Source organism: Phyllobates terribilis, unplaced genomic scaffold (genome assembly GCF_046119375.1).
Source record: "Phyllobates terribilis strain yellow unplaced genomic scaffold, ASM4611937v1 Scaffold_7__3_contigs__length_470593459, whole genome shotgun sequence".
NCBI classification, from domain to species: Eukaryota; Metazoa; Chordata; class Amphibia; order Anura; family Dendrobatidae; genus Phyllobates; species Phyllobates terribilis.
The window spans coordinates 226030457-226053430 of record NW_027362767.1 but is presented as its reverse complement, the minus strand read 5'-3'; the positions used below and the strand labels follow the sequence as shown (position 1 = coordinate 226053430).

General features: G+C 50.4%; 1 protein-coding gene across 1 annotated transcript in view; it reads left to right on the top strand.

Moving 5' to 3' along the window:
• The first annotated feature begins 1937 nt into the window (after positions 1 to 1937).
• The window catches only part of PSMB7 (proteasome 20S subunit beta 7), a 76235-nt gene continuing 55198 nt past the window's right edge, over positions 1938 to 22974 (top strand). Inside the window, exons 1-5 of the mRNA XM_073639769.1 lie at positions 1938 to 2092; positions 3842 to 3935; positions 5330 to 5427; positions 8193 to 8333; positions 19883 to 19998. Coding sequence (XP_073495870.1) covers positions 2031 to 2092; positions 3842 to 3935; positions 5330 to 5427; positions 8193 to 8333; positions 19883 to 19998 — 511 coding nt within the window. The 5' untranslated portion in view covers positions 1938 to 2030. The remainder of the gene's footprint in view (positions 2093 to 3841; positions 3936 to 5329; positions 5428 to 8192; positions 8334 to 19882; positions 19999 to 22974) is intronic.

Genomic DNA, 22974 nt, shown 5'->3' with positions numbered 1-22974 from the left:
TCACTAGTCGCCTTGACTCCTCCGGTCCACTGCACTCAGCTCTTGCTCCCAGTACTGGAGCCAGGAGCCTGGACCCTCTCACACTGCTCTCCTGAGCTGGACTCTCCTGCCGCTTTCCCGCGCAAAAGTCCTCGTCTCTCCTTCTCTCTAGCCACGCCACCAGTCACCTGACCTCCCAGCTCTCCCTCCGCCCCCAGCTTCCCAGTCACCTGACTCCTGTGCTGGAAGTCTGTCTTTCCCCTGCAACCAAAGGTACGGCCCCGGCAGTTCTGGATCCCTTGTTCTGACAGTACTTAAATCCCGGTCTTCCCTCTTACATCTACACCCACCAGCGTTACACAGACCACCCATAAGCTTTATACTTCTGGGTGGTGTTCACTTTGCGCTGATGTTCTAAAACATCACTGAAGAGTAAGAAGCTGCCCAAGATGGAGCAGCTGCCATAGCAGGGAGCCAGCTGTCAGACATGGCCAGACTCCCCATGGAGAAGGCAAATACCATTTCCTCCTTCCTGATCCCTGTTTATACTAGTAATGGGTTAATCTCCCCAGTGAGAGCCACTAAAGTCTCTGAATGGCTGCCACCTGGGGTAAAATGATGGGTTCAGAGGCTGAAACCTTGTCCAACCAAACCTATCAGTTTCATTGGGTGGCTGCAAGTGGGCGGGGTTTTGGCAGGAGGAGGGGTTTCAGCTGTGTTAATTTCATATTAAATGTGTGATCAGCGGGACTGAACACATATGTAATAGAGACACATTTCTAATCCAAAAGAGCTGGCTTTTTTTGGTGAGCGGAGCAAAGTGAGCCAGATCACCAAGGAGCCGGACTGCCCATCACTAACTAATACAGTATAGGAAGCGCTGACGTCGCTTTCTCCTCCAGACCCAGTGGTCATGTGATCGCTGGATAAAGGGATGGAATAGGAGCTGATGGGTCCTAGGAGACCCCAATCAGCTCTGCTATGTAGGCAGGAGGCTGATAATCCCCTGTAACTGGGGCTAATATTCCAGTCTCAGTTACAGGGGAAATCAGAAATAACAAGAATGCATTAATATGGTAAAATGTCCACCCCAAAGGTATTTTCAGACCTTATGAGGGGCACAATGTGTAATATAATTACAAAAAATAATGAATACAAAAGAAAGAAAAACTGAATACAAGAAAAAAAGACGCTGCTAGTCCAAATTGTTGTTTGTAGCCCTGGTCCCGTAAAAAAAATGGCAATATATAAAAATAATATATATGGAAAGGGGAACGCAATGTTAAATGATGCTAGCGGTCCTTTGTGTATGTAAAAATAAAATAAATGTAAAAAATAAACGCGTGTTCCCTATTTTTCTTTACGTTTTTCCCCAATATGAGGAAATTAAAAAAATACTAATTTTTTATTTAAATTTTATTTATTTTTTAAAGTTCCATATATCGCAAAAAAGGGGTCAAAATTCATTGAATATCAGAAGGGGAAAAAAGCGAATGTACGAGAAAAAAATCAAAAAATGTGCAACGGGAACGGGGAAAATGTCGCGGTCATGATAATATATGGGATATATAAAAGCCCGCGCAAAAGAAAAGTGGCGCAGTCACCAATAGCGACAAAAATGAGGGCTGCAATCTGATTGGCTGCTAAAGGCTTTGAAAAACTCTCCCCACAATGGGAGTAACGTTGTGTGATCAAAACTTTATCCATAAGAGACAATCAGTTGAGAACAATTGTGAACAAAATTGTCCAAAAAGGATCTTACTGAAAAAGAGGGTGATCACAGCTCATCACCGCCTCCGCCACCGGTCAAAACACATTATAATGACGATAACCTGCGGGGTGACTGCTGGACTACAATTCCCATGATTCCTAGCGACTTTTACGACAAGCAGCGCTCTGCAATGCATTCTGGGAGATGAAGTTCTATACTACCTGTGGAACGGCGGCTGTGACTCTGCATTTTGTATGAACTTTATTGAGACCCCAGACGAACACAGGAAGTTACAAGAAGTGTTATCCCGGCACCGGAAGTCGTCTCATTCTCAGGAACGATGGCAGCCGTGACTGTGCGCTCCGCTCCTGGCAGCGGGTTCGAGTTCGGGAACTGCAGGAGGTGAGAACGGAACTTTCATCAGTGTGTATGAAGCCTCCGGTCATGTGCAGGCGTCCGGGCACCGTCACAGGAGACATAGGGAGGGCGCACTGCGGAGCAGTACACGGCGGGACTCGGGGGTCAGCATTGTCTGTCACCAAACCAAGGGGCACTGAGCCCGTCCGTCCTGGTATCCGGGGGGGACGCTGGGCCCGTCCATCCTGGTATCCGGGGGGGACGCTGGGCCCGTCCATACTGGTATTCGGGGGGGGGGGGACGCTGGGCCCGTCCATACTGGTATACGGGGGGGGGGAGGGGACGCTGGGCCCGTCCATACTGGTATACGGGGGGGGACGCTGGGCCCGTCCATACTGGTATACGGGGGGGGACGCTGGGCCCGTCCATACTGGTATACGGGGGGGGGATGCTGGGCCCGTCCATACTGGTATATGGGGGGGGATGCTGGGCCCGTCCATACTGGTATCCGGGGGGGGGGATGCTGGGCCCGTCCATACTGGTATCCGGGGGGGGGGGGGACGCTGGGCCCGTCCATACTGGTATCCGGGGGGGGGGATGCTGGGCCCGTCCATACTGGTATCCGGGGGGGGGGGGGGGACGCTGGGCCCGTCCATACTGGTATCCGGGGGGGGGACGCTGGGCCCGTCCATACTGGTATCCGGGGGGGGACGCTGGGCCCGTCCATACTGGTATGCGGGGGGGGGGACGCTGGGCCCGTCCATACTGGTATCCGGGGGGGGGGACGCTGGGCCCGTCCATACTGGTATCCGGGGGGGGGACGCTGGGCCCGTCCATACTGGTATCCGGGGGGGGACGCTGGGCCCGTCCATACTGGTATCCGGGGGGGGACGCTGGGCCCGTCTATACTGGTATCCGGGGGGGGACGCTGGGCCCGTCTATACTGGTATCCGGGGGGGGGGGGGGACGCTGGGCCCGTCCGTCCTGGTATCCGGGGGGGACGCTGGGCCCGTCCGTCCTGGTATCTTTGGGGGACGCTGGGCCCGTCCGTCCTCCTATCTTTGGGGGACGCTGGGCCCGTCCGTCCTCCTATCTTTGGGGGACGCTGGGCCCGTCCGTCCTCCTATCTTTGGGGGACACTGGGCTGTCCATGCTGGTACCTGTGGGGGGAAGGAAGAAGGAGGGAAGGGGCACTGAATTGCCCAGACTATGTATATGCCCAGATGTATGACAGATCCAGGAAGCTATAACCTAGGAGTACTTGGAGTACAGGGTACCTTTATCCCAAACATAAATTACCATCTGACACCAGGACTAGTGACCTCTGACCTAGGTCCTCAATTCCCACATGTATTGAAAAGACAGACTACTGCACTTAACCCTTCGGCACGGCTCTGAGATGCCTTTTCATGTAGACAGGTGCCTTATAACCCTACTTTTCCCATGCAGAGTTCTGTTCACATCGTTAAAGGGAATCTGTCAGCAGGTTTTTACTACCTAATCTGAGAGCAACGTAATGTAGAGACCCTGATTCCAGTGATGTCACTTACTGGGCTGCTTGCTGATGTTTTGATAATCTCTTGCTGCACAGTTTTCTCCAGAAAACAGTGAATTTATCAGTAGAGGACTAGTAAACCTGCTGGCAGGTCGTCCTCCATATTCATCAGCTCTGTATATCTGTGTCCGTCATTATGGTATATGTATCACTGTATGCCACACAGATCTGACTGTAGCCCAATATACCTGTGAAGCTGTGAATGTTTTTTACTTAGTGTATTTTTCTTTAAACCTTAGGAATGCTCTCTTGGAAAAGGAAAGTACACAGAAAGGACACAAGCTTCCTGCAGCTCGCAAAACTGGGACCACAATTGCAGGACTGGTGTTCAAGGTAAGATGAGGAATATGCTGCTGTCCTGTATTATGGTATCGGAGAGAAGCCCCCTGACACTGCCACCCACCTGCAATGAAGGGAAAGTTATTCAGCGCTTATTCTTGGAGCTTGGCCTTGGCACATTCAGTCTAAACTCTTTCCTACTTCATTTTTCCGTTTTCATTCCTTCCTCCTTTTTTTTTTCCAAGCGTGAACCCTCTATATTTTTCCATCCACATAACTGTATAAAGACTTTTTTTTGCAGGATATTTCCCGGCCGGCTTATCATAGTATGTTTTCTCTGAAATGCTGCGGTGTTATTTCAGCATAAAACATATACAGCTGCAATAATGCAGCCCATGTCTGATTCATGATGCCCTCGTTTCGGGCAGTGTGACTCATTTGAAAAAAAAAAAATTGGCTTGTGACGACATTTGCTTAGATGTGTATCTTTATTTTTCCGGCGATGGAGCTATGCGAAGGCTTGTTTTTTTGTGCAGCGAGCTGACGGTTTTATTGATACTTATTTGGGATACATATGACGGTTTGATCACTTTTTGTTGCATTTTTATAAGGAGGTGAAGTGACAAAAAAATGGCAATTCTGATGTATAAAGGGGTTTATCACTCTGTGACTGCAGACTTATGAATCCTCACCACACGCAGCGAGCATTCTCCAGTGCCGGCAGCGAGACCAAGCATGCTTAGGGCCACATTCCGACTAGACGTGCGCAGCCTCGCTTAGTACAAGTGAATTGAGCAAGGCCAAGCACGTCTAGTCTGAATGTGGCATGGAGTTTGCATATGAACACCACTGGAGAATGCACTTTGTACACAATGTGAAGATTCACATAGTGACTGCAGACCTTCGTGAAAAATTTGGACAGCCCCTTTAATTTTTCTCTTTATACTGTACAGATTAATTTTATAGTTTTATGGACATGGCAATAATAAATGTTTATTTTTTAAATAAGGAAAGTTATTCAGATTTTTATTTACATTTAATTATTTATTTTACTCACTTATATAACACCATTAATTCCACAGCGCTTTATAGACTTTATTGGCACTGTCCCCATTGGAGCTCACAATCTAAGTTCCCTATCAGTATGTCTGTGTCTACATATTTATTTTGCTACGTGGTTAAAGAGCAGCAATTGGTGCTAGCCCAGATTGCTGCTGTTAGAGGCAGGTGCTGGCTGTATAACACAGCTGGCACCTACTCTCTAAGGGATGAGCTTATCTCCTTCACTCGCTAGATACACCTGTACCCGACTTGTGATCTACACCCTTGAGTAAATTCTGCTTAGCTAGGATTTGGAAATCTTCCATGGTGGGAGCATTAGCGATGATCCAGTAGCCTTATGGTGATGTTATGTGTTATTCTTAAGACTTTTGTGTTTCTCTCCATAGGATGGGATTGTGCTTGGCGCTGATACCAGAGCCACAGAAGGCATGGTTGTAGCTGACAAGAACTGTTCGAAGATCCATTACATAGCCCCCAATGTCTAGTAAGTATCTGTAGAGTATAAAGGGCCAATTCTAGAAGCCATTGCTACTGGACTTGACCAACGATGGAGGTTTACTACCTATATATGGGATAGGTGTTAAGTATTTTTTCCTTAAAGGAACCAACTCTAGAGCCCCGAATGATTACTAGAACGTAGTCCTCAGCATCCTGTCCTTCCTTACTACCAACCACAGCGAGATGAGGCTTGAATGGAGTATCTGTCGACATCTTAGCCAGTGTCTACGGGACTTTTGGAGACAGCCGAGTCTCTGATGGCTCCATTGACCACTGCTTCATTCAAGCTGCTTTCTCCAGCCCCCCTGCTTTCTCCCACCCTCGCTCTCTTACATTTATAAAGATGGTTTCTGATTATTTTACTCTTCATAGGTAGTTTTCAAAGCCGTTCTTGGAAAGCAAGAATCTATATATATAATCGTCTAATTCTGTCTGTTTGTTTGTAACGGAAATCCCGCATCGCTGATTGGTCGCGCCAGCCGCCCGCGACCAATCAGCGACAGGCGTAGTCCGGCCGCGAATTGGCGCGGGATTTCAACCACGCTTCGCTGATTGGTCACGCCCGGTCGGGCGCGACCAATCAGCGATATTGGCGCAGCTACTTTACATTAAGCCCCCAATGTATCCCCCCGGGGCCCCTAATGAATTTCGTAAATACCTCATGTTGCCAAGACTGCCTGTGTGTGGCGCTGTCGCTGACCGCGCACAGGCAGCACGTGACCCCCGGCTGCAGCCGGCTCTTGCTTCCGCTTACGTCACGACTATTTGCGGCTGCAGCCACTGGTCTCCTGTTCCGTGGTGAGTGACGGGTTGTGGGCGGGGTTATCCCCCATAGCGTCACACCCGGCATCCACCGCGCGCTCTCTCAATGAATGGGCGCGCGGTGGATGCCAGGTGTGACGCGATGGGGGATAACCCCGTCCACTGCGGAACAGGAGACCCCAAATAGTCGTGACGTAAGCGGAAGAAAGAGTCGGCTGCAGCCGGGGGGTCACGTGCTGCCTGTGTGTGGTCAGTGATAGCGCCGCGCACAGGCAGTATTGGCATCATGAGGTATTTACGAAATTCATTACGGGCCCGGGGGGATACATTGGGGGGTTAATTTAAAGTAGTGGACAACCCCTTTAAACCCCGCTTCGCTGATTGGTCGCGGCCGGCCGCGACCCATATTCTAGAATACCTGATGCTTTGGAATCGGGCCACCATCTAGTGTGTAATAATTGTCATTTATTATTATTATAGCGGCATTAATTCCATGGTGCTTTACATGTTTAAAAGGTGTATACATAGCAAACAACAAGTAAAATAATTTGAACAAAAACGAGTCAGCGACTGGTACAGGAGGAGCGAGGACCCTGCCCACGAGGGCTCACAGTCTAGAAGGGATGGGTGAGGATACAGTAGGTGAGGGTAGAGCTGGTCGTGCAGTGGTATGGTGGAGCGAGGATTACTGCAGGTCGTAGGCTTGTCGGAAGAGGTGGATCTTCAGGTTCCTTTTAAAGGTTTCCACGGTAGGAGAGAGTCTGATAAGTTGAGGTAGAGAGTTCCAGAGTAGGGGGGATGCACGGGAGAAATCTTGTATACGATTGTGGGAAGAGGAGATTAGAGGGGAGCAGAGAAGGAGATCTTGTGAGGATCGGAGGTTGCGTGCAGGTAAGTACCGGGAGACTAGGTCACAGATGTATGGAGGAGACAGGTTGCAGATGGGTTTGTATACCATGGTTAGGGTTTTGAACTGGAGTCTCTGGACAATAGGGAGCCAGTGAAGGGATTAACAGAGGGGAGAGACGGGGGAATAGCGGGGGACAGGTGGATTAGTCAGGCAGCAGAGTTTAGGATATATTGGAGGTGCGAGAGTCTTAGAGGGGAGGCCACAGAGCAGGAGGTTGCAGTAGTCGAGGCGGGAGATGATGAGGGCATGCACTAGTGTTTTTGCAGATTAGTGGTTGAGGAATGTGCGGATCCGGGAAATATTTTTGAGGTGGAGTCGGCAGGAAGTGGAAAGGGCTTGGATATGTGGTTTGAAGGAGAGATCAGAGTCAAGGGTTACCCCAAGGCAGCGAGCTTGAGGGACTGGGGAGAGTGGGCAGCCATTGACTATGATAGGTCAGGTGGGTGGATGAATGAGATGGTGGAAATTTGATGAATTCTGTTTAATCCATGTTAAGATTTAGGAATCTAGCAGAGAAGAAGGATGAGATAGCAGACAGACATTGTGGGACTTTGGTTAATACGGAGGTGATATCAGGTCCAGAGAGGTAGATCTGTGTGTCATCAGCATAGAGGTGGTACTGAAAGCCATGTGACTTTATAATGCTAAAATAAAATCTGCATAAATAATACTACTAAATAGTAATAAAATTATTTATGTATAATGAAGGCTGCTGGATTTCTAATGCCGGCCTTGGAAGCAGTCCTATGCTGATGAATTTAAGTACGTGCCTCTGTGGAGTTGAACCAGGACACGCTGGCTTTCTCTGAACCGTTCTGTAATTTATACAGCTTTTTACATTTAAAATAATCAAACCATAGAAAATGAATATAAAATTCCCAACTTGGCATCTCATCCTCTGTCTTACTCGGCCGTCAAATACAGAAGCAAACAAAAGCCGACTGATCTTTTGGTCCTGAAAAATAAAAAAGTGAAAAGTTTGTAAAGTGTAAATCAGCACTAAAGTGAGATGTAAATAGGATAAGCACTGTTTTTTTTACCTTATGCTGGTAACATATTGTTGTATATCTGTTTCTTAGCTGTTGTGGAGCTGGAACAGCGGCCGATACAGAAATGACAACCCAGATGATCTCTTCCAACATGGAACTGCACTCCTTGTCTACGGGACGTTTACCCAGAGTAGCCACCGCTAACCGAATGCTAAAGCAGATGCTGTTCAGGTAATTAAATGGTTAAAAAGTTAGGGAAGGGAAGCGGGTGACCATGTTAGACCAACAAGGTGGGTTAAATGTAATCAGTGTGATGTGGCTAAGAGGTGAGAGCGTCTGTGGATCCATCCAGAGCTTTCCTTCTATGAGCGTCTGTGGATCCATCCTGAGCTTTCCTTGTAAGAGCGTCTGTGGATCCATCCTGAGCTTTCCTTGTAAGAGCGTCTGTGGATCCATCCTGAGCTTTGCTTGTAAGAGCGTCTGTGGACCCATCCACAGCTTTGCTTGTAAGAGCGTCTGTGGACCCATCCACAGCTTTCCTTGTAAGAGCGTCTGTGGATCCATCCACAGCTTTCCTTGTAAGAGCGTCTGTGGATCCATCCACAGCTTTCCTTGTAAGAGCGTCTGTGGATCCATCCACAGCTTTCCTTGTAAGAGCGTCTGTGGATCCATCCACAGCTTTCCTTGTAAGAGCGTCTGTGGATCCATCCACAGCTTTCCTTGTAAGAGCGTCTGTGGATCCATCCACAGCTTTCCTTGTAAGAGCGTCTGTGGATCCATCCACAGCTTTCCTTGTAAGAGCGTCTGTGGATCCATCCACAGCTTTCCTTGTAAGAGCGTCTGTGGATCCATCCACAGCTTTCCTTGTAAGAGCGTCTGTGGATTCATCCACAGCTTTCCTTGTAAGAGCGTCTGTGGATCCATCCACAGCTTTCCTTGTAAGAGCGTCTGTGGATCCATCCACAGCTTTCCTTGTAAGAGCGTCTGTGGATCCATCCACAGCTTTCCTTGTAAGAGCGTCTGTGGATCCATCCACAGCTTTCCTTGTAAGAGCGTCTGTGGATCCATCCACAGCTTTCCTTGTAAGAGCGTCTGTGGATCCATCCACAGCTTTCCTTGTAAGAGCGTCTGTGGATCCATCCACAGCTTTCCTTGTAAGAGCGTCTGTGGATCCATCCACAGCTTTCCTTTTAAGAGCGTCTGTGGATCCATCCACAGCTTCCCTTGTAAGAGCGTCTGTGGATCCATCCACAGCTTTCCTTGTAAGAGCGTCTGTGGATCCATCCACAGCTTTCCTTGTAAGAGCGTCTGTGGATCCATCCACAGCTTTCCTTGTAAGAGCGTCTGTGGATCCATCCACAGCTTTCCTTGTAAGAGCGTCTGTGGATCCATCCACAGCTTTCCTTGTAAGAGCGTCTGTGGATCCATCCACAGCTTTCCTTGTAAGAGCGTCTGTGGATCCATCCACAGCTTTCCTTGTAAGAGCGTCTGTGGACCCATCCACAGCTTTCCTTGTAAGAGCGTCTGTGGACCCATCCACAGCTTTGCTTGTAAGAGCGTCTGTGGATCCATCCACAGCTTTGCTTGTAAGAGCGTCTGTGGATCCATCCAGAGCTTTCCTTGTAAGAGCGTCTGTGGACCCTTCCACAGCTTTCCTTGTAAGAGCGTCTGTGGACCCTTCCACAGCTTTCCTTGTAAGAGCGTCTGTGGACCCATCCACAGCTTTGCTTGTAAGAGCGTCTGTGGATCCATCCAGAGCTTTGCTTGTAAGAGCGTCTGTGGATCCATCCACAGCTTTCCTTGTAAGAGCGTCTGTGGACCCATCCACCGCTTTCCTTGTAAGAGCGTCTGTGGACCCATCCACCGCTTTCCTTGTAAGAGCGTCTGTGGACCCATCCACCGCTTTCCTTGTAAGAGCGTCTGTGGATCCATCCACCGCTTTCCTTGTAAGAGCGTCTGTGGATCCATCCACCGCTTTCCTTGTAAGAGCGTCTGTGGATCCATCCACCGCTTTCCTTGTAAGAGCGTCTGTGGATCCATCCAGAGCTTTCCTTGTAAGAGCGTCTGTGGACCCATCCAGAGCTTTCCTTGTAAGAGCGTCTGTGGATCCATCCACAGCTTTCCTTGTAAGAGCGTCTGTGGATCCATCCACAGCTTTCCTTGTAAGAGCGTCTGTGGACCCATCCACAGCTTTGCTTGTAAGAGCGTCTGTGGATCCATCCAGAGCTTTGCTTGTAAGAGCGTCTGTGGACCCATCCACAGCTTTCCTTGTAAGAGCGTCTGTGGATCCATCCACAGCTTTCCTTGTAAGAGCGTCTGTGGATCCATCCACAGCTTTCCTTGTAAGAGCGTCTGTGGACCCATCCACAGCTTTCCTTGTAAGAGCGTCTGTGGACCCATCCACAGCTTTCCTTGTAAGAGCGTCTGTGGACCCATCCACAGCTTTCCTTGTAAGAGCGTCTGTGGACCCATCCACAGCTTTGCTTGTAAGAGCGTCTGTGGACCCATCCACAGCTTTGCTTGTAAGAGCGTCTGTGGACCCATCCACAGCTTTGCTTGTAAGAGCGTCTGTGGACCCATCCACAGCTTTGCTTGTAAGAGCGTCTGTGGACCCATCCACAGCTTTGCTTGTAAGAGCGTCTGTGGATCCATCCACAGTTTTCCTTGTAAGAGCGTCTGTGGATCCATCCACAGCTTTCCTTGTAAGAGCGTCTGTGGATCCATCCACAGCTTTCCTTGTAAGAGCGTCTGTGGACCCATCCACAGTTTTCCTTGTAAGAGCGTCTGTGGATCCATCCACAGCTTTCCTTGTAAGAGCGTCTGTGGACCCATCCACAGCTTTGCTTGTAAGAGCGTCTGTGGATCCATCCACAGCTTTCCTTGTAAGAGCGTCTGTGGATCCATCCACAGCTTTCCTTGTAAGAGCGTCTGTGGACCCATCCACAGCTTTCCTTGTAAGAGCGTCTGTGGACCCATCCACAGCTTTCCTTGTAAGAGCGTCTGTGGACCCATCCACAGCTTTCCTTGTAAGAGCGTCTGTGGACCCATCCACAGCTTTGCTTGTAAGAGCGTCTGTGGATCCATCCACAGCTTTCCTTGTAAGAGCGTCTGTGGACCCATCCACCGCTTTCCTTGTAAGAGCGTCTGTGGATCCATCCACCGCTTTCCTTGTAAGAGCGTCTGTGGATCCATCCACCGCTTTCCTTGTAAGAGCGTCTGTGGATCCATCCACCGCTTTCCTTGTAAGAGCGTCTGTGGATCCATCCACCGCTTTCCTTGTAAGAGCGTCTGTGGATCCATCCAGAGCTTTCCTTGTAAGAGCGTCTGTGGACCCATCCAGAGCTTTCCTTGTAAGAGCGTCTGTGGATCCATCCACAGCTTTCCTTGTAAGAGCGTCTGTGGATCCATCCACAGCTTTCCTTGTAAGAGCGTCTGTGGACCCATCCACAGCTTTGCTTGTAAGAGCGTCTGTGGACCCATCCAGAGCTTTGCTTGTAAGAGCGTCTGTGGACCCATCCACAGCTTTCCTTGTAAGAGCGTCTGTGGATCCATCCACAGCTTTCCTTGTAAGAGCGTCTGTGGATCCATCCACAGCTTTCCTTGTAAGAGCGTCTGTGGACCCATCCACAGCTTTCCTTGTAAGAGCGTCTGTGGACCCATCCACAGCTTTCCTTGTAAGAGCGTCTGTGGACCCATCCACAGCTTTGCTTGTAAGAGCGTCTGTGGACCCATCTACAGCTTTGCTTGTAAGAGCGTCTGTGGACCCATCCACAGCTTTGCTTGTAAGAGCGTCTGTGGATCCATCCACAGTTTTCCTTGTAAGAGCGTCTGTGGATCCATCCACAGTTTTCCTTGTAAGAGCGTCTGTGGATCCATCCAGAGCTTTCCTTGTAAGAGCGTCTGTGGATCCATCCACAGCTTTCCTTGTAAGAGCGTCTGTGGATCCATCCACAGCTTTCCTTGTAAGAGCGTCTGTGGACCCATCCACAGTTTTCCTTGTAAGAGCGTCTGTGGATCCATCCACAGCTTTCCTTGTAAGAGCGTCTGTGGACCCATCCACAGCTTTGCTTGTAAGAGCGTCTGTGGATCCATCCACAGCTTTCCTTGTAAGAGCGTCTGTGGATCCATCCACAGCTTTCCTTGTAAGAGCGTCTGTGGACCCATCCACAGCTTTCCTTGTAAGAGCGTCTGTGGACCCATCCACAGCTTTCCTTGTAAGAGCCTCTGTGGACCCATCCACAGCTTTCCTTGTAAGAGCGTCTGTGGACCCATCCACAGCTTTGCTTGTAAGAGCGTCTGTGGACCCATCCACAGCTTTGCTTGTAAGAGCGTCTGTGGACCCATCCACAGCTTTGCTTGTAAGAGCGTCTGTGGATCCATCCACAGTTTTCCTTGTAAGAGCGTCTGTGGATCCATCCACAGCTTTCCTTGTAAGAGCGTCTGTGGATCCATCCACAGCTTTCCTTGTAAGAGCGTCTGTGGATCCATCCACAGCTTTCCTTGTAAGAGCGTCTGTGGATCCATCCACAGCTTTCCTTGTAAGAGCGTCTGTGGATCCATCCACAGCTTTCCTTGTAAGAGCGTCTGTGGATCCATCCACAGCTTTCCTTGTAAGAGCGTCTGTGGACCCATCCACAGTTTTCCTTGTAAGAGCGTCTGTGGACCCATCCACAGCTTTCCTTGTAAGAGCGTCTGTGCATCTTTGTCTGAGTTGGGGGGTTACGGACTCTCTATGATCTGACACAATATCCGTAAACCCCATGTGCAGGGCATTGCAGTAGCTTAGGTATCCATGGTTACGACCACTAACAGCTAACAAACACTATATGTTATAAGTTATTATAATGCCCTGCACATGGGGTAAGTGACATAGAGAATCAGAAGAACTGTACTACATTTTTAATTGTAGTTATTTGATATTATTATTACACCTGCTACATATCTTACTATATAATCGGCTTATCCTGTCTGTCCGTCCAGGAAATCCCGCGTCGCTGATTGGTCCGGCCGCGGCCAATCAGCGACGGGGGATTACAGAACAAGTCGGGCGATAGCAGGTCTGACTCCGCCCATGTGGTCATGTGACTCGCCAACTGCCCATGACGTACTGAACATGTTTTGTCAGTCACAGTGTATGATGTACTTCTGTCACGTTTCATTCACCGTGGTACGTGGAACAGGAGACCCCTGGCTGCAGCCGCAAATAGTCGTGATGTAAGCGGATGCAAGAGCCGGCTGCAGCCGGGGGGATTACGTGCTGGCTGTGCGCGGTCAGCGATGTTGTCTCAAGCAGTATTGACAACATGACGTAATTACAAAATTCATTAGGGGCCCCGGGGGGGATACATTGGGGGGTTAATTTAAAGTAGTGCGCAACCCATTTAAACACTGCTTCGCTGATTAGTCGCGCCCTGTCGGCCACATACATATTCTAGAATACCCGATGCGTTAGAATCGGGCCACCATCTAGTTGGGATATAATCTCTGAGATGGGAATACCCCTTAAAGTATGGCGACATCCCCCTATATACCGTGTGAGTCCCCACATAGCCTCCCATGTTCATACAAACACCACATACTCTCCTCACTCCCTTTCTCCCGGCGCTCTGCTCCTCTCTCCGGTGCACTGACTCTCCACAGTGCACAGCTGACGCGATGAAATGACGCCATTGCGACTGCTGTCTCACACGCTGATTGGTGGAAAATGGGGCCGGCGACCCGTCCTCCACCAATGCATTCACCGCTGGCTGCATCCAGAGCATCTCATCTGATCTTGTGGATAGTTGATAGCTTCATCTTGCCAGAATATCCCTTTAGTTTTACTATCTTTTCTATGGTGGGAAATTGCTGATTAACGGCAAAAATTGAAACAAAATAGGGCTACGGCAGAAGCAATGTCCTCAGTTATGTTTTCTTTCTAGTAGAGGGAGATCTTTCACTCTTTTCTCATAAATGCTGCAATGGTACAGTCATGGCCAGTAGTAATATCTCTCTAGTATACTCCCTCTCTGTGTGGCTCTCGCGCCCCCCTTCTCTGTGTGGCTCTCGCGCCCCCCTTCTCTGTGTGGCTCTCGCGCCCCCCTTCTCTGTGTGGCTCTCGCGCCCCCCTTCTCTGTGTGGCTCTCGCGCCCCCCCTTCTCTGTGTGGCTCTCGCGCCCCCCTTCTCTGTGTGGCTCTCGCGCCCCCCTTCTCTGTGTGGCTCTCGCGCCCCCCTTCTCTGTGTGGCTCTCGCGCCCCCCCTTCTCTGTGTGGCTCTCGCGCCCCCCCTTCTCTGTGTGGCTCTCGCGCCCCCCTTCTCTGTGTGGCTCTCGCGCCCCCCTTCTCTGTGTGGCTCTCGCGCCCCCCCTTCTCTGTGTGGCTCTCGCGCCCCCCTTCTCTGTGTGGCTCTCGCGCCCCCCTTTCTCTGTGTGGCTCTCGCGCCCCCCTTCTCTGTGTGGCTCTCGCGCCCCCCTTCTCTGTGTGGCTCTCGCGCCCCCCCTTCTCTGTGTGGCTCTCGCGCCCCCCCTTCTCTGTGTGGCTCTCGCGCCCCCCCTTCTCTGTGTGGCTCTCGCGCCCCCCCTTCTCTGTGTGGCTCTCGCGCCCCCCCTTCTCTGTGTGGCTCTCGCGCCCCCCCTTCTCTGTGTGGCTCTCGCGCCCCCCTTCTCTGTGTGGCTCTCGCGCCCCCCCTTCTCTGTGTGGCTCTCGCGCCCCCCCTTCTCTGTGTGGCTCTCGCGCCCCCCTTCTCTGTGTGGCTCTCGCGCCCCCCTTCTCTGTGTGGCTCTCGCGCCCCCCTTCTCTGTGTGGCTCTCGCCCCACCCTTCTCTGTGCGGCTCTCGCGCCCCCCCCCTTCTCTGTGCTTGCTCTCGCGCCCCCCCCTTCTCTGTGCTTGCTCTCGCGCCCCCCCCTTCTCTGTGCTTGCTCTCGCGCCCCCCCTTCTGTGCTTGCTCTCGCGCCCCCCCCTTCTGTGCTTGCTCTCGCGCCCCCCCCTTCTGTGCTTGCTCTCGCGCCCCCCCTTCTCTGTGCTTGCTCTCGCGCCCCCCCTTCTCTGTGCTTGCTCTCGCGCCCCCCCTTCTCTGTGCTTGCTCTCGCGCCCCCCCTTCTCTGTGCTTGCTCTCGCGCCCCCCCTTCTCTGTGCTTGCTCTCGCGCCCCCCCTTCTCTGTGCTTGCTCTCGCGCCCCCCCTTCTCTGTGCTTGCTCTCGCGCCCCCCCTTCTCTGTGCTTGCTCTCGCGCCCCCCCTTTTCTGTGCTTGCTCTCGCGCCCCCCCTTCTCTGTGCTTGCTCTCGCGCCCCCCCTTCTCTGTACTTGCTCTCGCACCCCCCCTTCTCTGTGCTTGCTCTCGCGCCCCCCCCCTTCTCTGTGCTGCTGTCTGTCTTGCTCACTCTGTGGCTTATGAGACCCCCACTGATCCCTAAAATGGGGGTCACAAAGGCTCCTATGTGAGTGATGCATTTTGTGAGCCTGTCGCTCTTTCCCTCATTGTTGAGGCCGTGTGTTTCACGTGTGACCAGTCTGCAGTTTTATACCGCCAAATCGCCGGCCCAGACTTGTCCCGTGACCGGTGCCCCCTTGTGGCGCTAGCCTTTGTGTCTCGTCACGCGCTTCGGGCTGAGTGGTATGTGACTGGTCGCCTCCTGGAAGCTCGTACAAGTAGCACCCGGTAAACTGTCGGGCTGACAACCAGCGGGGAGAACAGTTTAGACCCCACCGCACAGACCGCGGTGACGGATGATATTGTTTCCAGTTCTCCCGGCTCCGTCCTGTCAGCCATTGTTCTAAAGCGTCACTTTTTACAGGAATTTGAAGCGTTTGTCTGCGCCCGAGATTGAATCGCTTCTCATTGTGTTCATTTGTCTGACAAGGAAAAGCAAGCAGGAGAGGATGCTCTGCATGGCAGCGCCGCCATGAAATATTTATACCGATCGTAGCGGCGGAACAGTTTAATTCTGCAAGGACTTTCCAGCAGCTCTAGGCAGACGCCATACATCACCGCGTGAAAGCAAATAGGAGAGCGTGCAGCATTTTAAAGTTTTAAGGAGAGGAGATCTAGGTTTCTGCCTCTGGCTTAGTGTCAAGCATCAGACTTTTTCGCAAATCAATTACATCGGACCACTTTTAGTTTTATCAAGTTTGGCAAAAGGTGTCAAATAAAAGGGAGCTTTGTGCCGTTTACACAGACGAGAAATCTGCTTTATAAAGATAAAGCTGCCGTCTCATTTAGTCAGGAGGAGCGTCGGCGTACATCTTCATACGCAGTTTAACTTCTCAGCTGTCGGATGAAAGGCGAAAGGAGAAAAATTAAGAGACAGTGCAGGTTTGGGAGTCTCGTGACTGTGTAGTGAGAATCTTCCAAAAATTAGTTGTTTGTTTTTAAGCTGTTATATGACAGTTTTTGTTGCCTTTATACCACGGCATAGGTGAAAAGAAATTATGCACTGGTTAGGTAGTAATTTAGTGATCGGTGGGGGCAACCACTCAAATAGGGGGCATTTTTTATCCCCATTGCTAAATGGTCTGACTGACACTCCATTTATTCTCTATGGCAGGGGTGGATAATTAATTTCTCCGAGGGGCCACATAAAAGACCATGACTGTTGTGGAGGGCCGAACCAATAGGCTGAAAATAATTTGGCTCAATGTTAATATATTAATTACATTAATATTAAATATCACTTAATATTGAGCAAAATACAATGAGCCCCTACATAGCCCCCTGTGTACGGTGTGAGCCCCCTGTGTACGGTGTGAGCCCCCTGTGTACGGTGTGAGCCCCCACGTAGCCCCCTGTGTACGGTGTGAGCCCCCACGTAGCCCCCTGTGTACGGTGTGAGCCCCCACGTAGCCCCCTGTGTACGGTGTGAGCCCCCACGTAGCCCCATTGCCTCAGCTGTCTCACACACTGAGTGATGGAAGAAGGGTCCGACAGCTCCGCCCTCCACCAATAAATTCACCGCAATCTGCAACCCAAGGATGCGGATAGCGGTGACAACGGGCCGTGGGGGAGGGCAGGGTGAGGCCCGTGGCACACTTGTTTGAGCCCTTCAGCTGTCTCGGTCCTCGTTCTGCACTTTGCACAGTTCTGCTCTATGGAGTTGCCGGAAAAAGCTGAGCGACTGGTGGTGCTGCGGCAAGTAAATTGAGCACGTGCTCGCAGTACAGCTGATTTCTGGTGGACCCTACCTCCTTGTCATCGGGGGATACTTCTAACAGAGCGCATTTTCCAAAGCCTTTAAGCACGCGTGTATGTGGATGAAAGCCTAACAATCCCTATACATATTAGACGGCTGAGGTTTATAGTATACGGTCCTGTTAGGGAGTGATGCATCCATCAATCACTTACAATGCATCCCACCTATCCACAACCACTTTCATCAAGTTTAAAACCCAAGTTTAAAAGCCAACGGTGCAGTTAGTGTTATTTTCTGTGTACATAATTGATATACACTATACGAACAAAAGTATCGGGACACACAACATTTACTACTTCAGGAGCTTTTATTACATCCTTAGACATTAAAGGGAACCTGATATTAGATTTATGCTGCCCCACTCAGGTATGAGCGCCTCTGAAATACTGCGGACTTTCAGAGTAAACAGGTAGAAGAGCCAACCGGGGGCCATAAGGAGATAACGGACCTGTCCTGAGCGCTCCTCGGCTGGCTTCTCCTTGCCCTGCTCCCGTTGACTGACAGGTCATGTCTTCTGTAAACACGCAGGAGAGACCTGTCAATCAACTGGAGGCAGGGAGAGAGCGGCCGGGGACCGCTCAGGATTAATCAGTTCTGTCTCTGAAGGTCTCGGCAGCCTTTTCAAAGTATGCATTTAGAGACCAACTTTCTTGGCTGCAGTCCCACAGCCAGGCTCCCTGCCGTTCGTTCCCAACTAATCTAAAGATAGGACCCCATTAATATGGAATTAGTCCCTTTGCAGTTGTAGCAGCTCCGTTTTTCTGGGAAGGTTTTCTACAACATTTTGGAGGTTTCTGTGGGAATTTTTGCCCCTTTTATCCAAGAGCATTTGAGAGGTCAGAGACTGATTTTGGGGGGAGGCCGGGCTCACAAACTCTGTTCTAGGTCATCTTAAAGGAGATGGGGCAGAGGTCCGGGCTCCGTGCCGCTGGTCATCTTCTTCCATCAAACTTGTTCACCTTTTCTGTATGGACCTTGTACACTGACCCTTAGGAAAGGGTCTTTCCTAAACTGATCCTACAAAGCTTAAAGTTACAATTGTCCACAATGTATTGTGCTGAAGAATTAAGGTGCCGAGGCCAAGCCCTGATACTAAGCTCTATAGCTTCTCGGCCATGAAGCTCCTGGTGGGGGAACGCAGTGTTTGTGCTGATACCAGAGGAGGCCTGGTCTCTGCAGTTATGGAGTCAGCAGAGCGGTGGTGACTTTTCTGCCCTCAGCACTCGGCCCCCTGCTCTGTAACTTTACAGAGTCTCAATTTCATAGCTGAGTTGCTGCGGTTCCTTCCACTTCTACATAATATCACTCACCAGTGATGGGGTAATTTCTGAGAGGGAAAGAAATGTCATAACCGGACTTGTTACCCCTGTGGCTCTTATTACAGGACTGCGCTGTTAGTAAAGGCAGGCGGCATTTGGGAAGGGGAGCAAAGGTTATACAACGGGGGGCCAGAGGTTATACACTGGGGGGGGAGGCGAAAGGCCGGAGGTTATACACTGGGGGGGGAGGCAAGGGGCCGGAGGTTATACACTGGGGGGGGGGGGCGAGGGGCCGGAGGTTATACACTGGGGGGGGGGGGGAGGCGAGGGGCCGGAGGTTATACACTGGGGGGGGGGGGAGGCGAGGGGCCGGAGGTTATACACTGGGGGGGGGGGAGGCGAGGGGCCGGAGGTTATACACTGGGGGGGGACTGGAGGCGAGGGGCCGGAGGTTATACACTGGGGGGGAGGCGAGGGGCCGGAGGTTATACACTGGGGGGGGACTGGAGGCGAGGGGCCGGAGGTTATACACTGGGGGGGGAGGCGAGGGGCCGGAGGTTATACACTGGGGGGGGGGAGGCGAGGGGCCGGAGGTTATACACTGGGGGGGAGGGGGAGGCGAGGGGTCGGAGGTTATACACTGGGGGGGGGGGGGGAGGCGAGGGGCCGGAGGTTATACACTGGGGGGGAGGCGAGGGGCCGGAGGTTATACACTGGGGGGGGGAGGCGAGGGGCCGGAGGTTATACACTGGGGGGGGGAGGCGAGGGGCCGGAGGTTATACACTGGGGGGGGGAGGCGAGGGGCCGGAGGTTATACACTGGGGGGGGGAGGCGAGGGGCCGGAGGTTATACACTGGGGGGGGAGGCGAGGGGCCGGAGGTTATACACTGGGGGGGGAGGCGAGGGGCCGGAGGTTATACACTGGGGGGGAGGCGAGGGGCCGGAGGTTATACACTGGGGGGGAGGCGAGGGGCCGGAGGTTATACACTGGGGGGGGGGGGGGGGGGGGCGAGGGGCCGGAGGTTATGCAGTTATACACTGGGGGGGGAGGCGAGGGGCCGGAGGTTATACACTGGGGGGGGGGGGGGGGGGGGGGCGCGAGGGGCCGGAGGTTATACACTGGGGTGGGGGGGGGGGCGGTCGGTTGGAATAGTGGAGCTGGTGGTTATACCGTGGGGGGCGACAGTGAGACTGAATGAAATTTCTGAAGTTAATGCTGCCCGTGTCACAATATTTCTGTCCATGTAGAGTCTATCCGCTGTATTCCATGTAGTTACTGTTGCAGCAATCAGTGGTGACGATCTTCTGTGTCACTGAATGGAATCCTGGTATAATATCTGTTCTATCACCTGACAGGTACCAGGGTTACATCGGAGCCGCCCTTGTACTAGGAGGTGTTGATTGCAGCGGCCCTCATCTATACAGCATATATCCTCACGGGTCTACTGATAAACTTCCATATGTTACAATGGGTAAGTAAAAAATTTTGTTTATATATATATATATATATATTTTTATTATTAATATATAATTGTTTTTGTAAGCTACCGACCCTTCCTTGATTTTCCAAGAATTATAATTTTTAATAAAATAACTGTTTTACTTACTGAACCCATCTCTCCACTGCTGCCCCCGATCCTTGTTGACAGGACGTTACGACTACATTGTTCTTGACCACTGTAGCTAATCACTGGCTCGGCAGTCAGTCTTAAGACTACTTCAATATCACTGCTAAGTTGCAGCGGTCTTGTTTTTTTTTTTTTTAGACCGTGAAAGCCTCCGGTTTTAAAAAAAAAAAATAATTCTAGTCTTGGAAAACCCTTTTAAATCGATGGCTTGTGCCACATAAAGGCTGTTCTACACATATGATCTGTTTTTGTATTAAACATGTATTTAATTACTAATAAGGTATTCTCCTCTGAAACATTAATTGTAGATCCACAAAAAGTAGCAGCAATGGGTGATTTCTTGCCTCGTGGTTTTGGCTTTTCAGGCTGAGCAATACCCAGTCTCTCCACTAGGTGATGCTGTTGCACAGCGGAACAAGTTTTGTTGTGCCGTAACTTTGCTGTTGTCCGGAGTTTTTGTAAATAATCAGCGATCCCCTCGTTTCTGCGCGTGGCATTATAGCACCTACGATGTATCCACGCCAGCTTTTTTTTTCTTTTCAGTGTCTTAATTACAATTTGGACAAATGTAAATCTACATCTGACCCAAAGATGAGCTTTTGCATTATTTCTTCCTTTTTTTTGTTTGTTTGCTTTCTTTTGTAGATTATCCTTTTTAGTAGTTCAGTATTTCATGAGATTTTAGCAAAACTGCAGCATGCAGCCCCAGTAAGTGACACATCGCTGGAATGAGGCTCTCTGCACCTACATCATGCTGATGTTACTACATAGCAAAATCCTGCTGATGGATTCCTTTTAAAGGGGTTTTCTTGACATCCTTAACCCCTTCACAACCTTTGACGTACATGTACGTCAAAAGTCATGTCCCAGCTTTTGGTACGTGCTTGTACGCTGTTCCTGCATCTTTCCCAGCAGATGATGGCTGATTTAATCAGCCATCATGTGCCTTTTAACAATTGCGGGTTAACCTGTTAAATACAGCTGGCAATCTCTGACAGCGGCAGTTAACACTCGCCGGCAGGGGCGTGCGTCATTCCATGCGCCCCTGACTTCATTGTGGGGTGCTGATGGGTTTACTATGAAGGGCTGGGATCTCCTGAAGACCCCTGTGCCTGTAATTACAATCCTCCCGTTAAAGCCGGCCCGTGACCGGTGTTGATAGATCGTGATTTTCACTATATATAGCAGTGCTGATGAACTGCTATGTGTAGTACAAGTTGATTAGATGATCGCAGCTTCAAGTCCCCTAAGGGGACTATTAAATGACGTAAAAAGTAAAAAAACAAAAAAAAAAATATTAAAAAATAAAATAAAAAAATAATAAAAACACGAGTTTAAATCGCCCTCCTTTTGCAACATTAAAAATAAAACAAACAAAAGAAATACCCATATGTGATATCGCTGCATTCGTAAAAGTCCGATCTATCAAAATATAAAGTAATCTGATCGATAAGCTGCGTAACGAGAGAAGAAATCAAAACGCCAGAAATACTTATTTTGTATGTTTTTATCGCAATGATAGGCGATCAAAACATGGTATAGACCCCAAAATAGTAACAGTAAAAAATGTCTGCTGACGACGCAAAAATAAGCTCTCGCCCAGCCGCGGATCCCAAGAAATGAGAATGTTACGGGTCTCGGATTCGTAGGACCCCATCCAGCGGTGGCCAGTTGGGATCTCTGAGAACCGCCTCCAACCTGACGGCATCAATGGCTCTTCTTTTGATTAGCCGGCCTGGCACAACGTCCTATATGCTTCATGCCACAATGATGATTTTGCGCCAGGCCGGCTAATCAGAAGAAGAGTCAGGTAGGAGGCGGCTCGCGGGATTCCCAGCCGACGGCCACAGATTACTGACCATGGATGAACACCATCTCTGTTGGCTTTGGGTTTCTGCAGAAGATGCTCCTGTGAGATAAGCTTGTGGAGGCTTTTAGGATGGTCTCCATACTTGGGTTTTCCTCCTCTTTGCCAAGTTTTGCTTTGCTCTTTTCGATACTCGCGGGTGACACTTTTGCTTCTGTTACATATTACGGGGATGCCGCGTTCTAGGGATCGTCATAGCAGGCATTAATATCGCGTGTCGCAGCCTGCAGACGTGAAGCGCGTTTGTTTTGCATTTAGTAGGACTCGCTTTTCTTACCCCGCGCCAAGCTTACAGATAATTAGGCTGTGTGGGCAGCGGAGATGTGCTGCGTAAGGTGCCGGGATGATAGAAGGATGTGGCACTGTAGGAAATGCTGATTCCGGCAAGGTGTCCTGTCATTAATGAGGTAGAAATGATAATTAGTCTTCATTTTTTTTTTCCCTTTACTCTGGCATTTTTGATTTTTTTCTTTAATTTTTTTTTTTCTTCTTGCTCTACATTTTCTTATAATTACTGCCAAGGAGGAAGAATACCCGCTCCTATCTGCAATATGTAAGGGCGGTCCATTCAAAGGATTGGTGGATGGCTGCATCCTAAGATCACGATCGATCCGTGCGCTCACGGCCCATCGCTCCTCTACTGCTTGATCGAAAGAGGAGACCGAGGTCGATGTCACTGGCTTCATCTCCGCTGCCGCCGGAAACATCGCAGCGCATGCCCCAGATCTCAACAGGCAGCATTGCTATCACAATGTGATGTTTCCTTGGTGTAGGCATTCAATGAGCGATTGTAGATCTCATCTTCCCGATCCCCCCCCCCCCCCCACATACTTTACACAATAAGGGGGCCGGGTGGCTCTACCAGGCACTGCTCCCCATATGGATAAGCTGGACCACAAAATATCAAAGCCACTGAACAAGAAAAGGTAAAGCTACGCAGGTTCACACTAAGG